We start from the raw sequence: 13,824 nt of genomic DNA on the forward strand, positions 1-13,824 counted from the left end.
GGGTTGGAGAAATTATTGGGATACAATTGATTAATGTGCCCCTTTGATTTGATAAGGTATGGTTATTAAAATAATGAATGCACTGTTTTTTGCTTTCCAGAATTCCACTGATTTAAGGATGATCCCCACATTATGGAAAGTAGCAAATTAAAATTCAGGAAAGCAGGGAAGAGAGAAAACAGGGAATGGGAACTATAGATTAAGTAACGCAACTTGGAAATTGCTGGAATCGTGTACCACAACTTGATAACAAGGTACGTGGAATATCACAATATGACTTTGAAGAGACAAAGTGGTCTATGGCAGGGAAATTAGGATTTAAAGTATTTGTGTTTAATATGTCGGATAGATAAAGGTTGTGGTGCAAGATTAGGATTTGTAGGTATGGGACAAACATGTAAACATATAAACATGAATAGATAATGAAAATAAGCGCAGGGCGTAACCAACATTGCTAAGGCCTCAGTTGCATACAATTCATATAATGACTGTGTAATCTATCTAAGTTTGCTCATGATATATTGTTGCAGCTTATGTCGAAGCCCCTGGCCGGCTGCGCTTTCTTCAAGCCGCTGTCACCGTCAGGGCACGCTCGGACACCGTGCTCCCCGTTCCCCAGCTGCCACATCTTCCGGTTGGCCATTGAATTGTCCACTCAGCCTCTTTCCCCCCTCCCCCACCATCTCCTCCTCGGTCTCTCAAGTCGACAACATATTCCACCTTGGATGATGTTGGCGAATGCAAGGGAGAAGGAGGCAGCGGTGGTGCAGGGAGCAGACAAAGTGACAGCCAACAGGAAGAAGCAGCAGCTGGTACAACAGGAGGGAGCACCACAGTGATGCATCATGACTTATCGTTGGCAGCGGCCTGAAGTAAGTACTGTCCCAAGGGCTACAGCCTGAGCCGCAATAACAGCCGCTTCAGTATGGTGGGTGAAGAAGGGCTCATTGGTGCAGACCAGCAGCATCAACACCTACTTTTAAGTTTGAAAGCCACAAAATACTTGAGTAACAGCAGACTGAATCAGTCTGAAGGGTCTGGATGTCATCTATGTATGTTCTCCATAGATGCTGCCTGATCCACTGAGTTACTCTAGCAGTTTGTGTCCTTCCGTGTATGAACCGTCAACTGCAGTTTTTTGTTTCAACTACATACAATGATAATAACTTACTTGGTTATAGTGGACAATCAGCAATAATGGACACCATACCCACATATGGACCATTATAAAGAGGGTTTACTGTGGGTGGGAATGTAACTTGTGAGGAGATGTAAAGAGACAATGGAGAAACTAAATGGAAAATCTAAATAGTGCGGCACAGTGGCGTAGCGGTAGATTTGTTACCTTAAAGCACCAGAGACCCGGGGTCTATCCTGACTATGGGGCTGTCTGTACAGAGTTTCTATGGTCTCTCTGTGACCATATGGGTTTTCTTTGGGTGCACCGGTTTCTCCCCACATTCCAAAAACGTGCAGGTTTGTAGGCTGACTAGTTTCTGTAAGTGTGTTGGGCAGAACTAGTGTACAGGTAATTGCTGGTCGGCATGGGCCGAAAGGCCTGCTTCATGCTGTATCTCTAAACTAAAATAAAAACATAATGGCAAATGGAGTACTGGAGAACTGTGTGGAAAACCAAAGTTATTAGTTTTGGAAGAAAAATAGGAAAATTAAAACTATCAGAGGCTGCAAAACATTGGTACACAGAGGAATTTGGATGTCCTTGAAAACCAACCATTGCAATTAGAAAAACAAATGGTATGTGAGCCAGTACTGTACTATTCCTATGTTTCCGTACTTACTCAATTGAAAAAAATATCTTTGTGTAACAGTGTGCAGGTTCTACAGTCCACACGTGTGCAGTTTTTTTATCTCCTTCACTATGAAAAGATATACTCATCTAGACAATGTAAAGAAATTTGAAAGCATATTCAAGACTATTTTAAATTTGAAATTAAGGAAATTAGGATAATTTAGGTGCCGAGGTTGAAAATTAGCCAAAAAATTAGCAAATTTAAAGAGATCAAGCGTTCTATTTCTCAGGTCTGCACCATAAGAGGTCTGCACCATAAGAGAGGGCAGACAGCTTCAATTTAAAGATTCATCCAAAATCTATCAGTAGTGTAGCAGTGGGGTGTTACCCTAGTTTCCTATGCTCCAGTCACTGGAGTGACTCTGGTTCTAAAATCTTCTTGTCAAGAAAGAAATCTACTACGCAATGATCCACTGAAAATGTGTAAGTAGCTTCCATGATTCTATTGGGTGCTTTAAATTTTAAGGGGAGAACTTTTGATTATCGAAATAACTTTCAAGCTATAGTGTTCAATTCTGGGTTCAAACTGTAGTAGTCTGAGAGCACTTGAACCACTGTATTTCCAAATGTGGACCAAAATATAAACTGCTGGAGTAACAGCGGGCCAGGCAGTGGAAGGAAAAGGACAGGTAACAGTTTGGGCTGGGATCCTTCTTCAGACCAGACATGGGGCCCCAATCCAAAACATCATCTATCCATATCCCTCTACAAATGCTGCCTGACCTGCTGAGTTTCTTCAGCAGTTTATTTTTTGCTCAAGATTCCAACATTATCTGTCCCTTGTGTCTCCATAATTTCAAAATGTATCTGAATGTCTCTACCAATACTTATAGCCTTAAGTCTACAGTCAGATTTAGATCTAGTTATTTATAACGGTAAGATTGACTTAACACAGTTATTGATTTTGCTGAGAGTCTGTTGCCCAGAAGAAAAGATTTGAAAACAATTGGAAAACTCATCTTTATTACTGACATGCAAAATACAGTTCATGCAACTGCTGATTTGAAAAATCCATCATTAGTAACAGATGGAGACAATACTGCTCTATCATCTTTCAATAATTGTTCCAAAATGCTTTACAGTGTAAGAATATTAAGAAATTTAGTAAAATCCGGATCAACCTGTATATAAAAAGAAAGATACTGATACGTTTCAGGGCGACATGCTGTTTCTTATGCAAGTAGTCTGTCTTGTAAAAACTTCTCAACAGTACAACAGCTTTGAAGAATGCAGGCCTTGTGGTTACACATGCAAAACATTTCCTCTCATTCATTTTAAAAATCAGTGTGACGTGCTCTACGTTAGATTGTGCACTAAATAAATAGTTACTAAAGTATTAGGGTCCAACAGTTCGGGAAGACTCGTAGTCAGACAGACATTTTGGAGGAATTGCTTTTCCATTGTAGTAGTCCACCACTTGGTTAGGTACCTCAGCAAGGACACTCTTGGCAAGAGCGGCAGGGGATGCCTATAAAAGAAACATATTATAATTCTGTACTATCTAAGAATAAAAACAATGTAATTAATGACAGAAGGACTAGCATTTTATAGTGCCTCTCATCATCTCAAGGCATTCCAAATTACAGCCACTCAAATGCTTCCCGATGTACTAGTCTGTACTGCAAAGCAGAAGTTCATAAATTATAGGAGCAGAATTAGGCCATCCGGCCCATCAAGTCTACTCCACAATTCAATCATGGCTAATTTATCTTTCCTTCTCAATCCCATTCTCCTGCCTTCTCCCAATACCCCTGACAGCCTCAAAGGATGCGGACATCATGTTAGCACTCTGCAAACTCCCACTAACAATGCAGATCATTTTCCTTTTCATGAATGTTGATTAAGGGATGTACATTAGCCAAAAAAGAAATTCCCTGGTCATCTTCAACACTTCAAAATGTTACATTCTGCCAAGAGAGTTGATAGATCTTTATTTAGCAGAAAGGTACACCATATCCTCAGGGCTGCTAGTGGAGAACAAGCATAGGTTCCCGTGTTGATTAATGGAGTGGGAACTCAATCCAGTAGCTCTGTGTTGATAGTAGTTCTGCTGCCAGATGGGCCTCGGCTAACATGGGTAGGGTTTGTTTATATAATAGACAGTTTTCAAGTGAAATATTCTTGTCGCTGCTTCCGTTCTTTACTTAACTCTTCAAAAAATAATTATATTTAATCAAGGATATTTGCGCTGATGCAAAGCTATGGGTCTAACTGCCTCAATCTTTGCTTATTAATTCAAATTGCATACAGTCCAAATGAATGACATTTCAGAAATGTTGCATGGATCAGCTTGCTGAGATAGCAGCCTGGAATTAAAATCACTGTTAATTATTTAAGGTTTAATCCAGCACTAAAGATGATGGTAATCCCTTTGAGTAAAGCTATTAATTCAAGCTAATTCAGTGGAGTCTCTCAGATGTGAACAAGATGCTTATGATAACTGAGTGTTCTTTTCTTCAACAGACAACGGTCTTGTTAAGAGAGTTGGTTTGCACTTGGAATTTTATTCTAATCAGAATGTTTCTTGAATAGCCTCAGTTTATTATTTAAAGGAGCGAGGTTCTTTAGAATTTCCTCTTCAGTGACATTTCCTTTTAATTAATACAATGTTTCATAAATAATGGAAAAATACTAATCACTTTCTGTGGTGTCCTTTACATTCATTCCTGGACAATCCAACATGCTGTCAGGTCATTAAGTTGGATATGGTCACTGTGCAGTGTAGGAAGCTCACTAAAATGTCAGCCAATGCCCCAAGATGGCAATGTGACAATGGCCTGGTAATTGATTGTAGAAGAAGACTAAGAAATACATTTGAACAGGACTCTATAGATCTCATTCTTTTCCTTATAATACAAGACCTTCTGCATCCACTGGAGAGAATAAACAGGGCCTAAATTTAATACCTCACCTGGAGGTCGAGGCCTCCAAAATGCATAACTTTGACTGTTGGTACAGATTTTGGCACTAACGGACTCTGGAATGGAATGTGTACAACCGTCTAATCTAGCGAATCACTATATTCATTTGTTGATTAAAAAAGGGGTAGCTATAGCTCAGACATTCTTCTCATAGCTCGATGATGTTTTGTGTAGCAATAAATTGAATTTATTTCTTAATCTGCTACTATGCCTGTGAAATAGTCTATAGAATTTCAATAGTAATATAGCCATGCAGCAACAGTCAACAACAAATGCCTTCAAGAAAGGGGTCAGATAACCTAAAAGAGGCAGAAGCCACATATTTCCTCGTTTTCCCAAAAGAGAATTAGCAATATACAGATACTTTACTATAAACCAGTACATGCTGTTACTGATTATTTAATTGCAGATTATTTGGGGAGTAGATTTCCCAGTTGCCATGGTGGGAGTTGAAGTCAACAGATCATTAGTTTAGTCATGAGGATCACAAATATAATAATTTACACACTATGTACCATTCCCCTAAGAATTGCAGTGTTTAAATTCTGAGACATCAATTGGATTCACATCAAGATGATTTGTATTTGTTAAAATTATTTTTAAGAATACACTCAAATTTCAATATCACAAATCATTAAAATAGGATGCTACATTCTGCTAGAAAATTACCTGCAAAAAGAGGAGGGGTTAAACATTGTTGTTTATTATAAATTGAAGTCCTGTACGCTAAAAAGTGGTTTCCGTTTTCCACACAGGTTAGCTTCAAAAGAGACTGTGGAGTTGAGAAAATAACTTGGGGGATCTGATAAGCAGCCATGTTTCCGGGTGTGAAAGCCCCAATGGTGTATTAAAGTGAAGGCAGGACCTCGTGGAGGGGCTGTTGTCGGAGTGGCAGTGCCTGATGTGAGGCGTTGTGTCCGAGGGTAGGTGCTGAGGCTTGGGTTTGATAGGCTTTGGCAAGGAGGATGAATAAGGCAAGGAGGTAAGATAAGGCAACTCTTTAGAACATTTCTCTTCAGTCTGGGTGGCAGTGGTATGCTCTTCCTGCAGCATGTGGGAGATCAGGAAACTTTCAGTTACCCTGATGATTGACCCATGCAAAGTGTCCCTGGCCGCAGCTGCTGTTAGTGGCCTAACCAAAGTCCTATATAGCTGCAAAATGACTTCCTGATTTTTATAATCAATGCTGTTAAGGGACTTGTCACTAACTGTATGCCTTCTCCTTACATTCAACCTTCCAAACTGCAACACCTTACAATGTTCAGATTAAACATAATCTGCCATTTTTCCCCCTTTTTCTGTAGATGATCTGTATTCTGTTGTATACTTTGACAACCTTCCTCAATGTCTGCAACTCCACCAATGTTTTTGTTGTCTGCAAACATACTAACCGACCCATCTATATTTGTGTCCAAGTCATTTATGTACACATGTTACAAACATGTCACACATAAATCCCTACAGAACTCCACCGTCATAAACCTCGAGTGACAATAACACCCTTCCACCACAACTCTCCATCTTCCATGAGTAAGGCAATTCTGAATCCAAATGACCAAGTCTCCATTGATCCCATGTATATTTTAATCTTCTGATTAAGCCTACAACCAGGGACTTAATCAAATGCCTTACTAAACTTCACGTAGATAAAATCCATTGCCCTACCCTCGTCAATCATCTTTGTCATCTCCCCAAAAAATGCAATTACGTTCATAAGGCATAACCTGCCAATTCTTTCCAATAGCTTCCCTACCACTGGTGTGTGGCTCACTGACCTATAGTTTCCTGGATTATCCCCAGTCCCCTTCTTAAACAAAGGAACAACATTGGCTGCTCTGCAGTCCTCAGGACCTCGCCTATGGCTAGAGAAGATACAAAGACCATAGTCAAGGCTCCTGCAACCTCCACTCTTGCCTCGGACACATCCCACCTTCTCTTTGGTGAATACAGATGCAAAGTACTTGTTTAATACCTTACCTACATCCTCTGACTCCAAACATAAATTCCTTCCTTTATACTTGAGCGGTCCAATCTTCTCTTTGGTACACTCTTGTTTTTAAACGTACATATAAAAATCCTTGGGGTTTTCTCCAATCCAACATGCCAATGACATGACATGGCCCCTTTTGGCTCTTCTAATTACCAACTTGAGTTCTTTCCTGCTGCTTGTTTTATATTCCTCAAAGGGCTGATTTCACCTTTCTAAACCTTACATACGCTTCCTTTTTCTTTTTGAGCAAATTTACAAAATCCACAGTTCCCTTACGTTGCCATTCTTATTTCCTCCTGCTTACTGGAAGATGCCAGTCCTGAACTCTGATGAACTCCCTCATGTCAGATGTGGACGTGGCCAATAACAACTGCGCCCAATTGACTCTGCCTGGTGCCGACATAGTAATGTTGTAATCTGCCATTCTCCATTTTAGTATCTTTCCCCAAGGTCCAGACTTATTCACATTCCCAGTATTTTGTTTTGTTAAGGAGCAGCTACACAATAGCACAAAACAGTTTGGGTCACTATTTAAATCTGCTGGGATATCAAGTGTTCACCTGAGAAATAGATTTACTCTTCCTAAATAGTTGGCATCTCCTTCATTACATATAATAGAACATAGCATTGAGAAGCTTCTTGCTGCTTTCCCACTTTGTTCATGTTCCCTTGATTTGTGCCTGTAGTCTTTCCTGAATATACTGAATCATGCAGCAATCCTAACATAGAAACATAGAAAATAGATGCATGAATAGGCCATTCGGCTCTTCGAGCCTGCACCACCATTCAATATGATCATGGCTGATCATCCAACTCAGTATCCTGCACCTGCCTTCTCTCCATACCCCCTGATCCCTTTAGCCACCAGGGCCACATCTAACTCCCTCCTAAATATAGCCAATGAACTGGCCTCAACTGCCTTCTGTGGCAGAGAATTCCACAGATTCACCCCTCTTTGTGTGAAAAATGTTTTTCTCATCTCGGTCCTAAAAGACTTCCCCCTTATCCTTAAACTGTGACCCCTTGTTCTGGACTTCCCCAACATCGGGAACAATCTTCCTGCATCTACCCTGTCCAACCCCTTAAGAATTTTGTACGTTTCTATAAGATCCCCCCTCAATCTTCTAATTTCTAGCGAGTACAAGCCAAGTTTATCCAGTCTTTCTTCATATGAAAGTCCTGCCATCCCAGGAATCGGTCTGGTGAACCTTCTCTGTACTCCCTCTATGGCAAGAATCCCTTTCCTCGGATTAGGAGACCAAAACTGTACGCAATACTCCAGGTGTGGTCTCACCAAGACCCTGTACAACTGCAGTAGAACCTCCCTGCTCTTATACTCAAATCCTTTTGCTATGAATGCTAACATACCATTCGCTTTCTTCACTGCCTGCTGCACCTGCATGCCTACTTTCAACGACTGGTGTACCATGACACCCAGGTCTCGTTGCATCTCCCCTTTTCCTAATCGGCCACCTTTCAGTTAGTCTACTTTCCTGTTTTTACCACCAAAGTGAATAACCTCACATTTATCCACATTATATTGCATCTGCCATGCATTTGCCCACTCACCCAACCTATCCAAGTCACCTTGCAGCCTCCTAGCATCCTCCTCACAGCTAACACTGCTCCCCAGCTTTGTGTCATCCGCAAACTTGGAGATGTTGCATTCAATTCCCTCATCCAGATCATTAATATATATTGTAAATAGCTAGGGTCCCAGCACTGAGCCTTACGGTACCTCACTAGTCACTGCCTGGCCTTCTGAAAAGGACCCGTTTACTCCCACTCTTTGCTTCCTGTCTGCCAGCCAGTTCTCTATCCACATCAATATTGAACACCGAATACCTTGTGCTTTAAGTTTGTATACTAATCTCCCATGTGGGACCTTGTCGAAAGCCTTCTGGAAGTCCAGATATAACACATCCACTGATTCTCCCTTATCCACTCTACTAGTTACATCCTCGAAAAATTCTATAAGATTTGTCAGACACGATTTACCTTTCGTAAATCCATGCTGACTTTGTCCAATGATTTCACCACTTTCCAAATGTGCTGCTATCCCATCTTTAATAACTGACTCTAGCAGTTTCCCCACTATTTCCCCACCGATGTTAGACAAACTGGTCTGTAATTCCCTGTTTTCTCTCTCCCTCCCTTTTTAAAAAGTGGGGTTACATTAGCTACCCTACAATCCTCAGGAACTACTCCAGAATCTAAAGAGTTTTGAAAAATTATCACTATTTCTGGGGCTACTTCCTTAAGTACTCTGGGATGCAGCCTATCTGGCCCTGGTGATTTATTGGCCTTTAAACCATTCAATTGACCTAACACCACTTCCCGGCTAACCTGGATTTCACTCAGTTCCTCCATCTCATTTGACCCCCGGTCCTCTGCTCTTCCTGGCAGATTATTTATCTCTTCCTTAGTGAAGACAGAACCCAAGTAGTTATTCAATTGGTCTGCCATGTCCTTGTTCCCCTATGATCAATTCACCTGTTTCTGAATGCAAGAGACCTACATTTGTTTTAACTAATCTTTTTCTCTTCACATAACTTTTGCAGTCCGTTTTTATGTCTCCTGCCAATTATTTTTCATAATCTATTTTCCCTTTCCTAATTAAGCTCTTTGTCCTCCTCTGCTGGACTCTGAATTTCTCCCAGTCCTCTGGTAGGCAGCTTTTTCTGGCTAATTTGTATGCTTCATCTTTTGTTTTGATACTATCCCTGATTTCCCTTGTTATCCTAGGATGCACTACCTTCCTGGATTTATTCTTTTGCCAAACTGGGATGAACAATTGTTGTAGTTCATCCATGGACTCTTTAAATGCCTTCCATTGCATATCCACCGTCAACCCTTTAAGAATCAATTCCCAGTCTATCTTGGCCAATTCACGTCTCATTCACAGTTACCTTTAAGTTCAGAACCCTTGTTTCTGAATTAATTATGTCACTCTCCATCTTAATGAAGAACTCAACCATATTATGGTCACTCTTGCCCAAGGGCCCACACACAACAAGACTGCTAACTAACCCTTCCTTATTACTCAATACCCAGTCTAGAATAGCCTGCTCTCTCATTGCTTCTTCTACATGTTGGTTTTGAAAACTATCCCGCATACATTCCAAGAAATCCTCTTCCTCAGCACCCCTGCCAATTTGATTCACCCAATCTATATGTAGATTGAAGTCACCCATTATAACTGTTTTACCCTTGTTGCACGCATTTCTAATTTTCTGTTTGATGCCATCCCCAACTCCACTACTATTGTTAGGTGGCCTGTACACAACTCCCACTAGCGTTTTCTGTCATTTAGTGTTTCGCACCTCTAACCATATCGATTCCACATCCTCCAAGCTAATGTCCTTCCTTTCGATTGCATTAATCTCCTCTCTGACCAGCAATGCTACCCCACCTCCTTTTCCTTTCTGTCTATCCCTCCTGAATATTGAATATTCCTGGATGTTCAGCTCCCAGCCTTGGTCACCCTGGAGCCATGTCTCCGTGATCCAAACTATATCATGTTCATTAATAACTATCTGCACATTCAACTCATCCACCTTATTACGAATCTGTCTGACAAATCTTATAGAATTTTTCGAGGATGTAACTAGTAGAGTGGATAAGGGAGTACCAGTGGATGTGTTATATCTGGACTTTCAGAAGGCTTTCGACAAGGTCCTACATAAGAGATTAGTATGCAAAGTTAATGCACATGGTATTAGGGGTTCAGTATTGATGTGGATAGAGAACTGGCTGGCAGACAGGAAGCAAAGAGTAGGAGTAAACGGGTCCTTTTCACAATGGCAGGCAGTGACTAGTGGGGTACCGCAAGGCTCAGTGCTGGGACCCCAGCTATTTACATCATATATTAATGATCTGGACGAGGGAATTGAACGCAACAACTCAAAGTTTGCGGATGACACGAAGCTGGAGGGCAGTGAGGAAGATGCAAGGAGGCTGCAAGGTGACTTGGATATGTTGGGTGAGTGGGCAAATGCATGGCAGATGCAGTATAATGTGGATAAATATGAGGTTATCCACTTTGGTGGCAAAAACAGGAAAGTAGACTATTATCTGAATGGTGGCATATTAGGAAAAGGGGACATGCAACGAGACCTAGGTGTCATGATCCACCAGTCATTGAAGGTAGGAAGGCAGGTGCAGCAGGCAGTGAAGAAAGCGAATGGTATGTTAGCATTCATAGCAAAAGGATTTGAGTATAGGAGCAGGGAGGTTCTACTGCAGTTGTACAGGGTCTTGGTGAGACCACACCTGGAGTATTGCGTACAGTTTTGGTCTCCTAATCTGAGGAAAGACATTCTTGCCATAGAGGGAGTGCAGGGAAGGTTCACAAGATTGATTCCTGGGATGTTAGGACTTTCATATGAAGAAAGACTGGATAGACTCGGCTTGTACTTGCTAGAATTTAGAAGATTGAGGGGGGATCTTATAGAAACGTACAAAATTTTTAAGGGGTTGGACAGGGTAGATGCAGGAAGATTGTTCCCGATGTTGGGTAAGTCCATAACAAGGGGTCACACACAGTTTAAGGATAAGGGGGAAGTCTTTTGGGGCTGAGATGAGAAAAACATTTTTCACACAGAGTGGTGAATCTGTGGAATTCTCTGCCACAGAAGGTAGTTGAGGCCAGTTCATTGGCTATATTTAAGAGGCAGTTAGATGTGGCCCTTGTGGCTAAAGGGATCAGGGGGTATGGAGAGAAAGCAGGTACAGGATACCGAGTTGGATGATCAGCCATGATCATATTGAATGGCGGTGCAGGCTCGAAGGGCCGAATGGCCTACACCTGCATCTATTTTCTATGTTTCTATAAATGCTTCTTGCATTGAGACACAAAGCCTTCACACCCCTTATACAATTATGTCGGAAAGTGGCCCTTTTTGATTTTTGCCCTGGATTTGTCTGCCTGCCACTTTTACTTTTCACCTTGCTACCTATTGCTTCTACCCTAATTTTACACCCCTCTGTCTCTGCTCATACACCCATCCCCCTGCCACATTAGTTTAAATCCTCCCCAACAGCACTAGCAAACACTCCCCCAAGGACATTGGTTCCATTCCAGCCCAGGTGCAGCCAGTCCTGTTTGTACTGGTGCCACCTCCCCCAGAACTGGTTCCAGTGCCCTAGAAATTTGAATCCCTCACCCTTGCACCATTTTGCAAGCCATGTATTCTTCTGCAATATCCTCCTATTTCTACTCTGACTAGCATTATTACCACTATTATTACTCTGACTAACCATTATCACCAATTATTTACAAAACAATTACAGTGCCCTCCATAGTGTTTGGGACAAAGACCCATCATTTATTTATTTATGTCTGTACTCCACAATTTGAGATTTGTAATAGAAACAAATCACATGGTTAAAGTGCACATTGTCAGATTTTATTAAAGGCCATTTTTATACATTTTGGTTTCACCATGTAGAAATTACAGCTGCGTTTATACATAGTTCCCCCATTTCTGGGCACCATAAATGTTTGGGACACATGGCTCCACAGGTGTTTAATAGCTCAGGTGTGTTTAATTGCCTCCTTAATGTAGGAGAGCTCTCGGCACCTAGTCTTTCCTCCAGTCTTTCCATCGCCTTTGGAAACTTTTATTGCTGTTTATCAACATGAGGACCAAAGTTGTGCCAATGAAAGTCAAATAAGCCATTATGAGACTGAGAAACAAGAATACAATTGTCAGAGACATCAGCCAAACCTTAGGCTTACCAAAATCAACTGTTTGGAACATCATTAAGAAGAAAGAGAGCACTGGTGAGCTTGCTAATCACAAAGGGACTGACAGGCCAAGGAAGACCTCCACAGCTGATGACAGAAGAATTATCTCTATAATAAAGAAAAATCCCCAAACACCTGTCCAACAGATCAGAAACACTCTTCAGGAGTCAGGTGTGGATTTGTCAATGACCACTGTCTGCCGAAGACTTCATGAACAAAAATACAGAGGCTACACTGCAAGATGCAAACCACTGGGATGGCCAGGTTACAGTTTTGAAGTACTTAAAGGAGCAACCACAGTTCTGGAAAAAGGTCTTGTGGACAAATGAGACAAAGATTATCTTGTATCAGAGTGATGGCAGGCGCAAAGTATGGAGGAGAGAAGGATCTGCCTAAGATCCAAAGCATACCACCTCATCTGTGAAACATGGTGGTGGGGATGTTATAGCCTGGGCATGTATGGCTGCTGACAGTACTGGCTCACTTATCTTCTTTGATGATACAACTGCTGATGGTAGTAGCATGCTGAATTCTGAAGTGTATAGACACATCCTATCTGCTCAAGTTCAAACAAATGTCTTTAAACTCATTGGCCAGCAGTTCATTCTACAGCAAGACAATGATCCCAAACATACTGCTGAAGCAACAAAGGAGTTTTTCAAAGCAAAAAAAAAAGGTCAATTCTTGAGTGGCCAAGTCAATCACCCGAACTGAACCCAATTGAGCATGCCTATTATATGCTGAAGAGAATACCGAAGGGGACTAGACCCCAAAACAAGCATACGTTAAAGATGGCTGCAATACAGACCTGGCAGAGCATCACCCAGAGAAGACTCCCAGCATCTGGTGATGTCCATGAATTGCAGACCAAGCAGTCATTGCATGCAGAGGATATGCAACAAAATACTAAACATGACTAGAAACATAGAAACATAGAAATTAGGTGCAGGAGTAGGCCATTCGGCCCTTCGAGCCTGCACCGCCATTTAATATGATCATGGCTGATCATCCAACTCAGTATCCCGTACCTGCCTTTTCTCCATACCCTCTGATCCCCTTGGCCATAAGGGCCACATCTAACTCCCTCTTAAATATAGCCATATAAACATTTACATGACAGTGCTGTGTCGCAAACATTATGGTGCCCTGAAATGGGGGGACTATTTATAAACACGGATGTAATTTCTACATGATGAAACCAAAATGTATAATAATGGCCTTTATTAAAATCTGACAATGTGCACTTTAACCACATGTGATTTTTTTTCTATTACAAATCTCAAATTGTGGAGTCCAGAAGCAAATAAATAAATGATGGTTCTTTGTCCAAAACATTATGGAGGGCATTGTATAT

General features: G+C 41.3%; 1 protein-coding gene across 1 annotated transcript in view; it reads right to left on the minus strand.

Moving 5' to 3' along the window:
• Window positions 1-2,182: 2,182 nt before the first annotated feature.
• Window positions 2,183-13,824, minus strand: part of cpne4b (copine IVb) — a 310,526-nt gene continuing 298,884 nt past the window's right edge. The window contains exon 16 of the mRNA XM_055658639.1: window positions 2,183-3,278. Within this exon, the coding sequence (XP_055514614.1) occupies window positions 3,147-3,278 (132 nt within the window). The 3' untranslated portion in view covers window positions 2,183-3,146. The remainder of the gene's footprint in view (window positions 3,279-13,824) is intronic.

Source organism: Leucoraja erinacea, chromosome 2 (genome assembly GCF_028641065.1).
Source record: "Leucoraja erinacea ecotype New England chromosome 2, Leri_hhj_1, whole genome shotgun sequence".
Lineage (NCBI taxonomy): Eukaryota > Metazoa > Chordata > Chondrichthyes > Rajiformes > Rajidae > Leucoraja > Leucoraja erinaceus.